The sequence below is a fragment of the Salvelinus fontinalis genome, chromosome 19 (assembly GCF_029448725.1).
Source record: "Salvelinus fontinalis isolate EN_2023a chromosome 19, ASM2944872v1, whole genome shotgun sequence".
Lineage (NCBI taxonomy): Eukaryota > Metazoa > Chordata > Actinopteri > Salmoniformes > Salmonidae > Salvelinus > Salvelinus fontinalis.
The window spans coordinates 1,382,773-1,399,886 of record NC_074683.1 but is presented as its reverse complement, the minus strand read 5'-3'; the positions used below and the strand labels follow the sequence as shown (position 1 = coordinate 1,399,886).

The following is a 17,114-nucleotide window of genomic DNA, read 5'->3' as shown; positions in this document are numbered from 1 at the left end:
CGCACGGAATGCTACAGGTTTGGTCAGCATGTTAACTTCTTATGGCTGCAGGGGCAGTATTGAGTAGCTTGAATGAAAAGGTGCCCAGAGTAAACTGCCTGCTCCTCAGTCCCAGTTGCAAATATATGCATATTATTATTAGTATTGGATAGAAAACACTCTGAAGTTTCTAAACCTGTTTGAATGATGTCTCTGAGTATAACAGAACTCATATGGCAGGCAAAAACCAGAGAAAGAATCCAACCAGGAAGGGGGAAATCTGAGGTTTGTAGGTATTCAACTCATCGCCTATTGAGTGTACAGTGGGATATGGGTCATTTTGCACTTCTTAAGGCTTCCACTAGATGTCAACAGTCTTTAGAACCCCGTCTGATGCCTCTACTGTGAATGGAGGCCGAATGAGAGGGGATTGAGTAAGGTCTACCATGACCTGAACATGCGCTGACCAAGCGCGAGCTCTGTTCCATCGCACTTCTGAAGACAAAGGAATTATCCAGTTGGAATATTATTGAAGATTTATGTTAAAAACATCCTAAAGATTGATTCAATACATCGTTTGACATGTTTCTACTAACTGTTACGGAACTTTTGACATTTCGTCTGCTTTTGGTGAACGCGCTTCATGACTTTGGATTTGTTTACCAAACGCGCTAATAAAAGTAGCTATTTTGGACATAAATGATGGACATTACCGAACAAATCAAACATTTGTGGAACTGAGATTCCTGGGAGTGCATTCTGATGCGGATCATCAAAGGTACGTGAATATTTATAATGTTATTTCTGACTTCTGTTGACTGCACAATATGGCGGATATATTTTTGTCTTGATTGGGCTCGGAGCGCCGACCTCAGATTATTGCATGGTTTGCTTTTTTGAAATCTGAAACAGCGGTTGCATTAACTTCTTTGTGATAGGGGGCAGCATTTTCACTTTTGGATGAATTGCGTGCCCATAGTGAACTGCCTCCTACTCTGTCCCAGATGCTAATATATGCATATTATTATTACTATTGGATATAAAACACTCTGAAGTTTCTAAAACTGTTTGAATGATGTCTGTGAGTATAACAGAACTCATATGGCAGGCAAAAGCCTGAGAAATATTCCAAACAGGAAGTGAGAATTCTGAGGCTGGTCGATGTTCAACTCATCGCCTATTCAATTCCCTGTAAGATATGGATCTGTTTGCACTTCCTACGCCTTCCACTAGATGTCAACAGTCTGTAGAATGTGGAATGAAGCCTCTACTGTGATGTTCAGCCGGATGGGAGGTGTTTCAGCCATTGGTCTGGCAGAATGCCAGTTCCTGGTCATGCGCGTTCCAAACGATATCGTCTTGCTTTCCATAACTTCTAGAGACACAAAGGAATTCTCCGGTTGGAACGTTATTGGATAGTTATGATAACATCCTGAAGATTGATTCTCTACTTAGTTTGACCAGTTATATAGCTTTTTGAAGTTTTCGTCCGAGTTCTCCTGCATCTGCGCGAGCATTTGGACATGTGCACTAAACATGCTAGCAAAAGTAGCTAATTAGACATAAGTAATGGACATTATCGAACAAAACAACGATTTATTGTGGAACTAGGATTCCTGGGAGTGCATTCTGATAAAGATCATCAAAGGTAAGGGAATATTTATGATGTAATTTCGTATTTCTGTTGACTCCAACATGGCAGAGAAAAGTTGTGTCTGAGCGCCGTCTCAGATTATTGCATGTGTGCTTTTTCCGTAAAGTGTTTTTGAAATCTGACAGCAGTTGCATTAAGAACAAGTGTATCTTTAATTCTATGTAAAACATGTATCTTTCATCAAAGTTTATGATGAGTATTTCTGTTTCTCCGGATATTTTGGAGGCATTTCTGAACATGGCGCCAATGTAAACCGAGATTTGTGGATATACATATGCACATTATCGAACAAAACATAAATGTATTGTGTAACATGATGTCCTATGAGTGTCATCTGATGAAGATCAAAGGTTAGTGATTAATTTTATTTCCATTTATGCTTTTTATGACTCCTGTTTTTGGCTGGAAAAATGGCTGTGTTTTCTGTGATTTGGCGGACCTAACATAATCGTTTGTGGTGCTTTCGCTGTAAAGCCTTTTTGAATACCTTTAAAATGGTATAAGATAGTTGTTGTTTGAGGAATTTTAATTATGATATTTCTGTTGTTTGAATTTGGCGACCTGCACTTTCACTGGCTGTTGTCATATCGACCCCGTTGACAGGATTGCAGCCCTAAAAAGTTAAATGCTGACCAGACCACCCAAGTTTGTGCTGCAAAATAAATGTACACAAACACACTAGTCAATAATTTAACCCAAACTGCTTGCCAAGCACTAAAACAGAAATTGGTTCTATTTTAGATGCTTTAGGCACTGTGAGTCCCACCTCTCCCATTTCCTCATTTGTTTTTAAGAACATAACGCGGGTGATTGGAAGATGAACTAGGTACACACTCCAGTCGGTGGCGGTAATGCACCTTAAAGTTCGCGTCCAACCGTCATATAAAGTCCACAGAAAAACAAACTAGGTGTCTCCTTTATATTTATGGATAAATTGTCAGAGTAGGGAACACATGGTTTTGTATGACCCAACATGAGTCAAGATTCTACAAAGATCCAGCTAAAAAAGGGCCATACGCATTCCAGCTAAAATAACAACCCAATGTTTTCCCACAGCAAATTAGCTAGCAACAGCACTCTAGCTAAATTTCCATCATTGTTTCATGTGCAATTTGACCTGTGTCCCAAAGTAATATAGTTGGTTGTTGGTTTTGGTATTTTAACCTGCTTGCCATGAACGTGTCTGGTAGGGATAGACAAAAACCAACACTTGCGCTGAACAGGTCATTGCATTTTGGTACACCAGAAGTACATTAAGTTGCAGAGGCAGTGCATATGTTGGATTTATCAAACGTTCACCTTCTTTACGTTTCTGTCAAGCCCTTTACACATACGGTTTGATGCATAAGTTAGATAAATCCAACATGCAAATAGAACGCACTGCAACATGATGCTGCAAGGCAAACGCAGCATTACATTAGAAATTAATGTACTTCTGGTGTAACAATATGTAGTGACACTAAAGGTGTGATCAAGGCTTTACCGCCACAGTGAATCACGTGCAAAATGTCCAAGACTAACGCTTCCAACACACCGACAGTGTTGTTGCATTTTGGTACACCAGAATTACATTCATTTCCGATGAAACGCTGCGTTTGCCTTGCAGCATTGCGTTGCAGAGGCAGTTGCAATGCACAAGTTGGATTTATCGACCGTATGCGTCAAACTGTACGAGTAGGTGGCTTGACAGAAGCGGTAGCAGAAGGTGAATGTTTAACTTCTGCTGCATACAAATCCAGATGATGCTGTCGGTGTGATCGAAGCGTTATTCTGCTGACTAACGTTCTATCCAAACACGATTATACCGGTGAAGTAACGTTATATAGACTAGCATCCACATAAAGCAAGTTAACTAGCCATGTTTTACATAACTAAAACTAAACCCCGATATTAACTCACTAGCTAGCCAATGGTAGATTGGCTTTGTAAACGCAGTCTGGAGTAGGTTACTGTATTCACCTACAGTACTAGCGATTGTTATTTCCTGCGCCACGTTTCAAGACTCAGCAGTTACTTTTACCGGCCGGTAAAATTTCATCAATCCAGCTAGCTAGCTAACGTAAACTAGCACGCTGAATTTATCTGAATATCAATTGTCAGCTAGGTAGTTAACTATGTTCTATGTTAACAAGTATTGGTTCTGTAGCTAGATAGCCAACATTAGCTAAGGCCTAACCAAGCCTGGATAAAATTGACGTGAGATCAACTACGCAATCGATACCGACCTGTTACGTGTGGCCAACTGGCCAGGCTAATTACATATTAAACACTAAAATATGTATTTTCGACTGTCAGCTAGCTAACTACATTAATATACAGTTATTGATAGCAAGTGTTCACTATATGTAATCGTTGAGACAAATCATTTGCTAACTACCCAAGTCTTATCAAAACTGAATATTGCTAGGCAGCATTCGCCAACTCCGCCATCACCATACAGTTAATTTCACCGGCGACACACCAACCACCATTTTACCAGCCACATCCACGCAGTTAGCTAGCTAACATTAGCTTGGCTACGAACCACTTTAGCTTGGTAGCTTACGCTTCGCTAGCTGACGGGACGTTATTTTAGCTGTCCTAACTCCATATTTCCTAAGTTATAATTATATTAAATAAATTAAGTTAAACACTCACCTGCTGATCTAGACCGTGTTGATTATCGACGACCACATGACTCATAACTAAAGAGAATAAAGAGGATTATTTGTCAAGGGAAAGTATTTTCTTTGTTAGCACACTAGCTAGTTTCTTTGAAGATCACAAAATTCTTCCTAGATTCCAGTCCGTAATATGTTGCTAACTTTATGTCCTTTCAGTCAATAAAACAAGTGTATTGTGTAAATAAATGTTCCTTTCTGTCAGTTTTTATGTGGTTGCAAATTAAAGTATCCACTCGAGCTGTAACAGTAACCTTCCACTGGCTTCTCCGTGGTGGAATGAAGCTAAATTACGCGCACAGGTACCGCGAGATAACACTATTTTAGAACAGACATCGCGATGTTCCAAATTTTGTAAATTTCCGCGCGGAAATATTAATGTGCCTTCTTTTTGCTCAGGTGAAGTGCGTATGATAGTAAAGTAAATAATATTGCTAATAGCAAACATATTAAATCGTAGTAAACATCTATTATGATAGGACATAAGAAAAGGTGAAGGAAAGGAAGCCGCGGCACTTTGGGTATTGCTTAATTGTCTGAAATGGCATCTTCTCCTTGTATCAATCATCTGCAATTCAACACTAACCTGTAAGTGTTGGACAGGTTAAGCATACCATTCTAAGTAGGTTCCACAAGGTTAAGCGTCAATACAGGACTAAGATCGAATCGTACTACACCGGCTCCGACGCTCCTCAAATGTGGCAGGGCTTGCAAACTGTTACAGACAACAAAGGGAAGCACAGCCGAGAGCTGGAGCCTACCAGATGATCCAAATTACTTTTATGCTGCTTAGAGGCAAGTAACACTGAAACATGCATGAGAGCATCAGCTGTTCCGGACAACTGTGTGATCACTAAGACCTTTATTTTATTTCTTTATTTAACTAGGCAAGTCAGTTTAAGAACACATTCTTATTTACAATGACGGCCTACTCCGGCCAAACCTGGACAACGCTGGCCTAATTGTGCGCAGCCCTATGGGACTCCCAATCACAGCTGGATGTGATACAGCCTGGATGCGAACCAGGTACTATAGTGATGCCTTTTGCACTGAGATGCAGTGCCTTAGACCGCTGCGCCACTTGGGAGCCCAGGTCAACATTCAGGACGTGTACTCCGAGCATGCGCTGACCAACTGGCAAGTGTCTTCACTGACACTTTCAAACTTTCCCTGTCTCAGTCTGTAATACCAACATGTTTCAAGCAGACCACCATAGTCCCTGTGCCCGAGACCACTAAGGTAACCTGCCGAAATCACCACAAACATACCCTCGTAAAACTGACTATCCTACCGATCCTTGACTTCGGCGATGTCATTTACAAAATAGCCTCCAACACTCTACTCAGCAAATTGGATGCAGTCTATCACAGTGCCATCCGTTTTGTCACCAAAGCCCCATATACTACTTACCACTGCGACCTGTATGCTCTCGTTTGCTGGCCCTCGCTTCATATTCGTCGCCAAACCCATTGGCTCCAGGTCATCTATAAGTCTTTGCTAGGTAAAGCCCCGCCTTATCTCAGCTCACTGGTCACCATAGCACAGTGGTGGGCCGTCAGGGCCTGCAAGGCCTTCTCTGCTGGCCTAAACATCATCAGAATATAATTTTTTTTTAAATATATTTTCCCACAAATATGTATTAAATTATTCCCCAGAGTAAGAGTTATACTCTTCATTTCATAGCTTTCCTCTTGGTTGCACTGCTTCCAGCCCCAGGTTGAGATTTGGAGGGCTGGTCTTTATGTTAGATCTTTTATTACATTTACATTACATTTACATTTAAGTCATTTAGCAGACGCTCTTATCCAGAGCGACTTACAAATTGGTGCATTCACCTAATGACATCCAGTGGAACAGCCACTTTACAATAGTAAAGATTTTATCCAATCATATTCAGCCATCATGTCTTGCCAGGGGTCTAAAATTTGCCCTCAGGCCTTCAGAATCAACAGTGCGGGCGCTTGTAGCTTATAGTGAATGGAAATTAAAATTTAGTGTCAACCAATCAGCTTTAGAGTTGGCTATTGTACGCCTTCTGGCTGGCTCCAGTGTTACACAGGAGCCAGCTAGCAGGCGTAGTGCGTGCACGTCTTTTGATTGGATTACCAATATTGAGAGGCAGGTCCTATGGAGATCTATGAAACTGAATTTGATAAACGAATTAATTCGCGTACTACTAAGCTGTTTTTTCAACCCACAATGGCGGAAGGAGGAGAAGATATCGATTTGGTCGAGGATATAATTATAACGCCATTCTCAAGACGAACTTTTCAAGAAAAGTTAGACATTGTAAGGAGAGGTCGCCCGACGCCACGAAGCCTGTCACAGGCGGGAAAGGGCTTTGTTTGCTCGCCACTTTCAAAGTTTCAACTACGAGCGCTGTCAATGGCTCACAGGTTCCTTGGCTCCGAGAAGCACTGCAAACTGTACTGCTGGGAATGCCTATTATTTGCAAGTGATCGATTTGGTGTTTGGAGCCACACTGACTTTGCAAACTTGAGTTGTCTAACCAAGGCAGCAACGAGACACCAAAGTACGGCTGGGCACTAACAAGCAATGGTGCTTTTGAAAACTTTTGGGGACACCGGAGTGGATCTACAGCTCAAAGAACAAGCGCGCAGGGCAACGGAGCTGCACAATGAAAAGGTGAAGGGAAATATTGAAAAGACTCATTGATTGTGTCATGTTTTTGTCAAATGTCAATTTGTCAATTTCAAGGTGACGCAACGCCTGGTTATACTGCGTTTCTGTCTAAATGTATAGTGTCTAGAGCCATGGCATCATAATGAGGTGGATTAATTCGGGTGGGACTGTGTAGTACCTCACCGAAGGCCCAGGCCCCAGGCCCACGGCACGCCACTGCCATAGCAGCACCCACCCGTAGCACGCGGTCCAGCAGGTATATTTCACTGGTCACCCCCAAAGCCAATTCCTCATTTGGCCGCCTTTCCTTCCAGTTCTCTGCTGCCAATGACTGGAACGAATTGCAAAAATCACTGAAGCTGGAGACTAATGTCTCCCTCACTAACTTTAAGCATCAGCTGTCAGAGCAGCTGACAGATCATTGCACCTGTACATAGCCCATCCAACTACCTCATCCCCATATTGTTATATATATATATTTTGCTCCTTTGCACCCTAGTATCTCTACTTGCACATTCATCTTCTGCACATCTATCACTCCAGTGTTTAATTGCTACATTGTCATTACTTCGCCACTATGGCCTATTTATTGCCTTACCTCCCTAATCTTACCTCATTTGCACACACTGTATATAGATTTTTTCTATTGTGTTATTGACTGTACGTTTGTTAATTCCATGTGTAACTCTGTGTTGTTGTTTGTGTCGCACTGCTTTGCTTTATCTTGGCCAGGTCGCAGTTGTAAATTAGAACTTGTTCTCAACTGGCCTACCTATTTAAATAAATAAATAAAAATAGACTGTTCTCTCTGCTACCACACGGCAAGCGGTACCGGAGCGCCAAGTCTCGGTTCAAGAGGCTTCTAAACAGCTTCTACCTGCAAGCCATAAGACTACTGAACATCTAATCAAATGGATACCCAGACTATTTGCACTGCCCCCTTTTACACTGCTGCTCCTCTCTGTTATTATCTATACATAAATCACTTTAATAACTCTACTCACATGTATATATTACCTCAATTACACCGGTGCCCCCGCACATTGACCCTGTACCGGTACCCTCTGTATATAGCCTCGCTATTGTTATTTTACTGCTGCTCTTAAATTATTTGTTACTTTTATTTATTTTCTTTATTTGGTATTTTTCTTAAAACTGCATTGTTGGTTAAGGGCTTGTAAGTAAGCATTTCACTGTAAGGTCTACACCTGTTGTATTCGCCGCATGTGACAAATGCAATTTGATTTGATTTCCCCCTTACCCTGCCAGGTCAGTACAGATAAGGAGAGGACGAAACACAACAAGAGGCTATTTTCTTACATGGCCTAATGCCTTCTTCAGACCCCTCTCTTGCTCTGCCACTCCCTTTCTATCTCTCTTCACCTCTTCCTTCCTCCCTTCTATCTTCTAGCTCAGTGATATAAGGAAAGAAAATAAGGAAAGGATCAAGGAAGCCATTTCACAGTACTGAGACACATCTCTGCCAGTGAGCCAGCCCAAGTAGGCCACAATCCAAGTCAGTCAGTTGGCAGGGGGTTGAGGAGACCAGCTGGAGCATATGTTGAGGCAGGGCCGGATCACCAAACGGACAGGGTTAGCCCCAGATACCATATGATAGAAAAATGTGTTGATTGCAGGACATTAGCTTTAAAACATTTTCTCTGAGCCTCATGGCAAAATTTATAGAATAGCAGTACATTTGTTTTAAAATTGTGTAGAAAATGTCTAGAATAGTGTTATAAAACTGCACATTTTTCTCTCTGCACCATGGCAAAATGTGTTGAAATTCAGGAAGTTAGCTGATTTCCAGACAACAAAAGAGGCCGGTACCCCGGGCCCTAAATGCGTTAGTCAGGCCCTGTGTTGAGGGGATCAGGTTAATCAGAGGTAATAGGCTGTGTGGCAGAGCTTGGCTGTGGAAGATTTGCATAATAGCAAGCCACAGACAGAGAGGAAGGGAAGCAGCAGGAGTTGGGAAGAAGAAATCATTGGCCATGTTCCCTTAATCAGTCGTTGCATGCATCAACCAATGATTGCATGCCATGTCATTGACTGTGCAGTTGCGCACCAGATTGCTATACCATATGATGTGGTTGGCTGTTGCGTAAAATACCTATCCAGGCATTGTAAGATTTGGCATGCATCAGCAACATCTGAGCAGGAGAAAGCAAACCTTGTCTGTCTCACAGGTCAATCCTCCAGACCAGGCATTTAGCCTACCTCTTTTTGGGAATGTCAACAACCTTATTTGACCTGGCAGTGAACTCAGTGTTTAAAAAAAAGGGCAAAAAATTGGGAAATTGTGTACCGGTATGTGTGTAGATATTCATATTTTTCTGAGGAGTGGAATATCACTCTTTGTTCTACTTTATGTTCTTTTTAGTACTATATTGATTACGATATTGTTGGGTTTAGTGCTTGCAAGTAAGGCATTTCACTGTACTTTTGTACATGACATTTAAACTTGAAAATGAGTATAATTACGGAGGTGAAAAGGAATTAAATCGTGAAGTTACGTGATGAGACATCCCTGGATGCGTCCTGCTCTGTGAATTAGATTGCCCAGCAATGGAAGCACAAATATACAAATAAAACACAAATATATGTCTGCTAATGATCTGCTACCATCTGCTGGGCAATCTAATTCACAGCAGCAAAAAAAACGCGTGCCTACTGTTCCCATCAGCCCCACCGTATACTTCACCGGAAGAAATCGTCGGACTCTTCCTCTTTCCGTCATCGGGGTTTAGGTAGGGGAATGGCGATTTTATTCTCTTCACATAATCCGAGTTAAATCTTGTTTAAAATCCTATCATCCTCTCGAAAATGTCACTAGAACATATATAATAAACACTGCTAAGTATAGTCGTTTTATTATTTAAGAGACAAAATGTGATTATTTCGTTTTAATTCTTGGATGAGTGGTGTGTGTCTGGGTGTGCAGTGACATGGCCTATCGTTTTGGTGTACTTTTCAGTAGTTGGTCTTTAGCCGCTGGTAGCTCGATGTTCTGGTTCTGTATTTATCCACGACCGTAGATCCGCCGTGCAGTTGCTGTAGAATAGTTCACATAATTGCTTTTACCCAACGTTTATTTTCATGGTTTCTAGTTGGATGAACTTATAGCGTAGTGAGTGAGTTGGCGTCTGAAGTTTTATAGGTAGCTAACCAGTGTTAGCATACTAGGAAAATCCGCATGTTGGCTGGCTAGCAACCTTACAACTACATGCAAGTATATTGGCCATTTATTATATAAAGTGTTCAGTTATCAATTCACCTTTCTTGCAGAACAGGATCACTACTTGATTTCAGAGTTCGTTGGTTAACTAGCTAGGTATATACTGTACATTTCTTCAGTAGCTAACTGCGGCAAGTGGCAGGTATTTGTAGAACAAATGTGTACCTACACAACGTTACACATTCATGAATGTGACATAACTTGCTATCATGTAGGCTATTGCTATTATATCTCTTGAACTGTAGAAATCTCTACTTTGATCCTGGCTCTAACAGAATACTCTACTTTTTTGTTTCCAGTCACGATGGGACGTGTTATCAGGGGACAGAGAAAAGGTGCCGGCTCCGTGTTCAAAGCCCACGTGAAGCACAGAAAAGGTGCCGCTAAACTCAGACACATTGACTTCGCAGAACGTCATGGTTACATCAAGGGAATCGTAAAGGTAAGCGCTCTCACAGCTTTTGCTGTTAAAATATACGTTTTCTACAAGGTCCAAAGTTGCGTTTGCCTTGCATTTTTAGGTAGTTTATTTTGTGTAACACCATCTGCTTTGGACCTGACCTTTGTCTCTCAGGACATTATCCACGACCCTGGCCGTGGTGCTCCCCTGGCCAAGGTGGCTTTCCGTGACCCCTACCGGTTCAAGAAGAGGACTGAGCTGTTCATTGCTGCTGAGGGCATCCACACCGGACAGTTCATCTACTGTGGCAAAAAAGGTAAGGAATGGAGATTGACACACACTTGGCAGCCTAAGGGTTAACAACCCTGTGTCTAACACATTTTATGCTATGCTGGTTAGATGGCAGTTGTCATCTCTTTTAGGATCTAATCTAGGATTTTAGGATCTAATCTTCATACAATGTGAATACCTGGTACCTTAATAAATGTTCCCTTCTCAGCTCAGCTGAACATTGGTAATGTTCTGCCCGTGGGCACCATGCCTGAGGGAACCATCATCTGCTGCCTGGAGGAGAAACCTGGCGACAGGGGCAAGCTGGCCAGGGCGTCTGGGAACTACGCCACAGTCATCTCCCACAACCCAGAGACCAAGAAGTCCAGAGTTAAGCTTCCCTCTGGCTCCAAGAAGGTCATTGCTTCTGCTAACAGAGCTGTCGTTGGTAAGAACACAGGATATGACATGTTTGCTATGTGAATGTTAGCTGATGCTTTCAGAAGATGTTTCCTGATTTAATGGGGAGAGGTGGATGTATGACCTACATTTTGATCTTTGTCAGTGGAATGTCGTTTTGATGTACCTTCTGTAGATCGTTTCTCATAAACTGGGTCCAATGTCAAGTTGACTACCTTCTCTTGGATCCTTGAAATGTAAGGAATCTGCTCTGATTTCCACCTGCACTGTATGCAGTATTTTGGATCGATTTGATGACTAGTCGTTTGTTTGCGATGTTTGTAGGCAGATGGTTAAGCTAGAGACCAGAAACTTAAGCGGCTACAATTCTGATTTGTTGTTCAGAATACAGGTCTGCTACAAGTCATCGCAGGTGACATGGTTGCTTTCTGAGCAAATTGGCTGGGTAGGAATCCTGTCCAACTGCTTAATGGTTCTCTCCTCTGGGCATCAGGTGTGGTTGCCGGAGGTGGACGTATTGACAAGCCCATCCTGAAGGCCGGTCGTGCCTACCACAAGTACAAGGCCAAGAGGAACTCCTGGCCACGTGTCCGTGGTGTGGCCATGAACGTAAGTGACATTTTATCTTCTGCATATTTATTTTTGGGTAGGTTCAGGTATTTTCATCCATCACTATGTTTAAGAATTATGTTCTACCTCAATCTCTGGAAAAATAATTATCTTCTCTGCACCTGATGTTTGTAAATGGCCCTTTGCTGACATGTTTCTTCCCTCTTTCTAGCCTGTTGAACATCCCTTCGGTGGTGGTAACCACCAGCATATTGGAAAACCCTCAACTATCAGGAGGGATGCACCCGCTGGTCGCAAGGTCGGTCTCATTGCTGCCCGTCGTACAGGCAGACTGCGTGGAACAAAGACAGTCACGGAGAAGGAGAACTAACTCCCTTTACAATAAAATGTTCCAAGGAAGCTGACCAATGACTCCTTTTGTAGCGTCAGTGTTTGTAACCATGGAGTTGGAAACGAGGACATTTCGCAGCACTCATCTAGCAGTGAGGGTTACATTTTATAGAAGTGTAGTAGATTTGAGTGTGCGGTTGGTGGGGCCGGATCACCATAATTTGTCTGCTTAATGGCATTTATCCAAAGCACACATTTTGCAAATTGTTTTTCCCAACAATGAATTAAGACTAGTGCAGTTAGACCTCGATTGTGGTATCACAAGGTCCGATCTAGTACGCTGCATTTTATAAGCCCAAGTTCAATACACTGCAAAGCATGAAAGATCCTGCATGTCCTCAAGCTGCCTATAGGTATTGGCCATTTAGTTTTAGGCATGTCCTGAGCACCCAGAAAGTAATTTTTCAATGTGCATCAAGTATTTGCATATATACAAAAGACAGTCAAGATTCCATGTTCTTTATCTGCTACGGGCAATGCTTTTTTATTTTATATTTCTGTGCACAAAACCTCTGAAAGTTCACATCGCGACTGTAGCTCCAGAATTCAACGTCACACCATGGCCAAAACAAAAGTCGGCAAACTGGGCGCAGAACTCTGTTCAGTCAATATCTCCATTAAAAATAACACGGACAAATGTTCCTCAAATCAAATATTTTTTTGTGTGAAATACAACAAAATAAATTCTATAAAATAAGAGCAAAATATTTAAATATAATACGGTATGCAGAGTATTTGGTATTTGACAAATCCCCCAAAATACACGTGTTAAACTTACCAATTAAATACAGTATTTACTGATGTTTACGTTTAGCTCAAGTTGCAACATGACTAACCAGCCGATATCTTCTAACCCTACTGTGTTCCCATTCTCCCTGGAGGGAGAGGTCTCCGATGCTGCCACCCGGTGAGCTCCATGAAAGAATGGTAGCGGTCGTCTAAGACTAGGCTCTACCAAAAAGAGACAGAAGCAAACCACACCATCTAGTACACATTAGGTAGCCGGCAGAGCAAATCTGTTGCATATGTTTTTAATTTTCTCAATTCCTATAGATAAACTAAACTGATTGCCGAATGTGAAGTTGGAGGATTTTAGCAATTGAAAAGCCACTTATTCTTACATTGGTTCAACAAGTGGGTAGAAGAGCATTAATAAAGCCTAAAGGAAGTGTCCTCTAGGATTAAGGACGTCAGTTGGTATGATGACATTTTCCCCTGCGCTACGCTATTCTGGTGAGAAGCCATGCTAAATGTTACAGCATATTATCTATAGCTTCCGAAAGGATTGGATTAAATTACCAGAACAAAAATAAAAGGCAATGAGAGTTCCAGAACAATTTTGCATCACTTTTTCACATCAACCAAAACACAGTAAAAGTTCAACCAACCATTCCATGTCTCACACTAAAACCCCAGCACGTGAGTTGATTTGGCATGGGTCAAGAGGTTATGTGTCCTCCTAAAGGTGAATGACCAGTAACTGATGTCAGACCAAATCGCACTGCTGTGCATGGGTGATAAAACAAAGAGTTCTCTTAAGCGTTTTATTTTTTTATCTCCCAACAGCAAACCTGACAAAGTTACGCTATTGCGGGGGATTAATTTTTTGAACAGTCAAAACATGAACATATTATGTACACCTTTCTGTCATGTAGACAAGCGCATCAGCATCGTCAGGCCTGGGTCATTATGTTTATTACAACACTACCCCACTGCTGTCGACAGCAGCCAGGCCCCAGTCTGCAGGGCATAAGAACCCGGGGGAGAGCACCCCCCCCCCCAGACAGGCAGCACAGGAGCAGGCTGGAGGGGGAGAGACTCACAGGAGCCTGGGGAGGAGCTGTGAAGCCTGCCCTGCCGTGCCCTTGAGGCCCCAGAGAGAGAGTGTCCCGATCAGGAGGTCGGTCGACGAGAGGAAAGAGAGCAGGACGATGGAGGCACAGCAGAGGGGAGGGCCGGTGTTACTCCTTAGGCGGAGCAGGGGCCACGGAGGGGACCTCCTCAGTGCTCTCCCAGTTGTCTTGTGCTTGTGGGCCTGTGCCGGGCGCAGGGCCTGGGGCAGAGGAAGGGACAGGGCCGGGGCGCTGGGGGTTGTTCATGTGCTGGGCAGCTGGGCCTGTGTACGGCTGCCCGTGGGGGTGGTTGTTCTGCTGGGGAATGAGAAAACAATCAATTTTTTGTTAAACTACTGATGTGCGGTGGAACTTGATACAAAATGTCTGCCATAGGTTCTTCAATTGTTGAGAAGTCTCTGTTTACATGGATCCTTAAAAGTCTAAATATCATGCTGCTTCTACAATATAGTGTGGGTGTGTACCTGCTGAAACTGTGTCGTAGTCCCTGGAGACGAATGAGGGTAGAGGGAGATGTCATCTGGAAGGGAGGTGTCCTGATCTTCAGGGGGTTCCTGGTCATCGGGCTCCTGGGAAATTAAGTCAAAGAATAGTTTTATTCCCAATGCATTTTTCTACCTAACACCAACATTCACACACAGCTCAAGTCTATGGACCCAATAGCAGACCAAAGAGTCTCTTAATATGCCTTTGCACTGGATGGGAACGTTGTCCTACTTTAGCCTATTTTAACTGAATGAGATGAAAGCGAGGCACACGCTGTGTAGGAGAGTGTGACAGCCTTGGATGTAATAATATCAACTGACAGAGGTATAAATAGAAAAGAGACTTTGTTATGTGAGTGGGTGTTATTCTCCGCTAGCGAGCTTCTCCAGTGTGGTGGGAGACATGCTTAATGAGCTCATGTTTCCATATAACACCAACGGGACTGGGGCCAGAGCTGTTCTTATAATGTTGATATGGGCTAATTTGCTGGGTCTAATACTAGATGCAAATGCACTGGATCTGAGAAAAACTGAAGGATTTAAACACACTGTTTAAAGTTTGTTCGATCAATGATAGTTCTGTGGCGGTTAGGCCAGTGTTATCTTTAGACTAGCATCTTTGTGCTTGGATCAACTGGCCCTGTGTCTATCTTGATTCGGTCTGCTTATAAAAGACAGACTGACACACTACAACATCCAGCTGAACACATTACAACATGTGACCAGACAAACCAGGGATAGAGAACAGCTTGTGTGTTAGTCTAAGTGGGGTAGATTAGGGTTGATGATATAACAAACTTATTGTACTGGAAATGTGCCTGAAAACATGCACTCAATACTACTACAGACCCCTATTGTAATCCTACAATAACCTGTGGGTAAAGTAGGTGCTGCCTATCGTCAATTAAACTTGTGGTCCAAAGACATGCTTTTTCTAAACTAGTGATTCCATCTGTCCAAATGTATTATGGGTTACAATTCTAACTGTATGCAAGGCAAAGTTTCCGATAAAAACAATCAACATGGGCCTCCCGAGTGGCGCAGTGGTCTAAGGCTCTGCAATGCTAGCTGTGCCACTAGAGATTCTGGGTTAGAGTCCAGGCTCTGTCGTAGCCAGCCGCGCCTGGGAGACCCATGGGGCAGCGCACAATTGGCCCAGTGTCGTTCCGGTTTAGGGGAGGGGTTGGCCAGCAGGGATGTCCTTGTCCCATCGCGCACTAGCGACTCCTGTGGCGGGCCGGGCACAGTGCACGCTGACATGGTTGCCGGGTGTACGGTGTTTCCTTCGACACGTTGGTGCGGCTGTCTTCCGGGTTAAGAGGGCGTTGAGTTTCAGAGGACGCATGGCTCTCGACCTTCGCCTTTCCCAAGTCCGTACGGATGTTGCATCGATGAGACAAGACTAACTACCAATTGGATACCACGAAATTGAGGCGAAAAAGGGGTTTAAAAAATGTATATATATATAAAAAAAAAAATACAACCAACATTAAGACGTGAACTGTTCAATGAGTCCTGTTGATTAGCAATATATTAACACATGCCATTACATGGCTGACGCACAAACCACAGGTTGCCCCTATGTAGACCTAGTCTCAACACAAAAACAACATCACTTGAACACACAGTAAGTACACTACACATGTCATCAACACTAGGCTAGCACCTCATCCACTATAGCCAAGGCTAAGAGTTTTCGATCAGTTGTGTCATATGGCCGGTCACACCGCAGGTTGAGTTTGCTTAGGGGAGGAGGAACAAATGGTTTCGATTGGATAAACAGTGTTACGTTGAGATGGAGAACCAATAAAACTTAAGGGAAGCCAGGAAGTCAGTGCTGCTTTAGGTAACCAATGGGACACTGCTACCGGACTGGAAAGAAGAAACGTTTGCTCTCTGTTTGCTGCTCATAGTTGGTGATGGTTCAACATTAGAATTGACCTGTTGGAGTTTGGCTCTATTAATTCTCTACTAGGATACATTTATCTCCAGTCTCTGCCTACGAACCTGGAGTTGGCTGCATTGTCAGTTACTGGATACTCAGAAAGGATTTTTTTGGTTGAATCATTTTCACCATCACTAACTTTCAAAATCACTTTTGGGAGCAGCACGCAAACAGCCGAGCAGACATCTCGTCACTGCCATCTGTTATTGTCCTGCTCCTATACTCCAGACTGTGTATGTGTTGTTACTGCCCAGGCTACTCTCCTCATGTCACTGTGCTAATGGACAGCAGTAACATCGCACTGTATGGAACATCTAGAGAGAAGTCAGAGTGGAGGAGGAGAAGGGTGCCTGTGGCTGGGGTGGTTATATGTGAGGGCTTACAGTGTGCTGCTGTCCTGTCCCTTCCCCTGGCAAAAGCTGCTGTGGCGAGGACGATTTCCGCATTGCAGCGTCTTCTTCAGACACCGCCTCACCGTGCTTCGTTAAGTGACACTAGTTTGAAATGGCATAATTGATATCATTGCAAAATATATACAAGTGTCAATAAACGATGCTTTCAGGTGGATTTCTTCGTTTTTTAAAAAAAGTTTTAAAGTAGCATTTCA

General features: G+C 42.9%; 3 protein-coding genes across 19 annotated transcripts in view; 1 reads left to right on the top strand and 2 right to left on the bottom strand.

Moving 5' to 3' along the window:
* Positions 1-4,586, bottom strand: part of ddx3xa (DEAD-box helicase 3 X-linked a) — a 32,396-nt gene extending 27,810 nt beyond the window's left edge. For 5 of the 7 annotated variants that reach the window (XM_055870302.1, XM_055870300.1, XM_055870305.1 and 2 more), the window contains exon 1: positions 4,271-4,585. In XM_055870302.1, the coding sequence (XP_055726277.1) occupies positions 4,271-4,315 (45 nt within the window). In that variant the 5' untranslated portion in view covers positions 4,316-4,585. Of the gene's footprint in view, positions 1-4,270 lie in introns of all 7 variants that reach the window. The other 2 variants (XM_055870298.1, XM_055870299.1) reach the window with 1 other exon arrangement.
* Positions 4,587-9,601: 5,015 nt separating this feature from the next.
* Positions 9,602-12,238, top strand: LOC129816127 (60S ribosomal protein L8-like). Its single transcript, XM_055870297.1, has 6 exons — positions 9,602-9,686; positions 10,474-10,616; positions 10,749-10,890; positions 11,074-11,292; positions 11,758-11,873; positions 12,046-12,238. The coding sequence occupies exons 2-6, from the start codon at positions 10,479-10,481 to the stop codon at positions 12,202-12,204; spliced, it is 774 nt and encodes a 257-aa protein (XP_055726272.1). The 5' UTR covers positions 9,602-9,686; positions 10,474-10,478; the 3' UTR covers positions 12,205-12,238.
* Positions 12,239-12,680: 442 nt separating this feature from the next.
* Positions 12,681-17,114, bottom strand: part of usp9 (ubiquitin specific peptidase 9) — a 92,224-nt gene continuing 87,790 nt past the window's right edge. For 7 of the 11 annotated variants that reach the window (XM_055870285.1, XM_055870288.1, XM_055870290.1 and 4 more), the window contains 3 exons: positions 16,891-17,001; positions 14,542-14,646; positions 12,681-14,374 (listed from right to left, as the gene is read on the bottom strand). In XM_055870285.1, coding sequence (XP_055726260.1) covers positions 14,186-14,374; positions 14,542-14,646; positions 16,891-17,001 — 405 coding nt within the window. In that variant the 3' untranslated portion in view covers positions 12,681-14,185. The remainder of the gene's footprint in view (positions 14,375-14,541; positions 14,647-16,890; positions 17,002-17,114) is intronic. The other 4 variants (XM_055870286.1, XM_055870289.1, XM_055870295.1 and 1 more) reach the window with 1 other exon arrangement.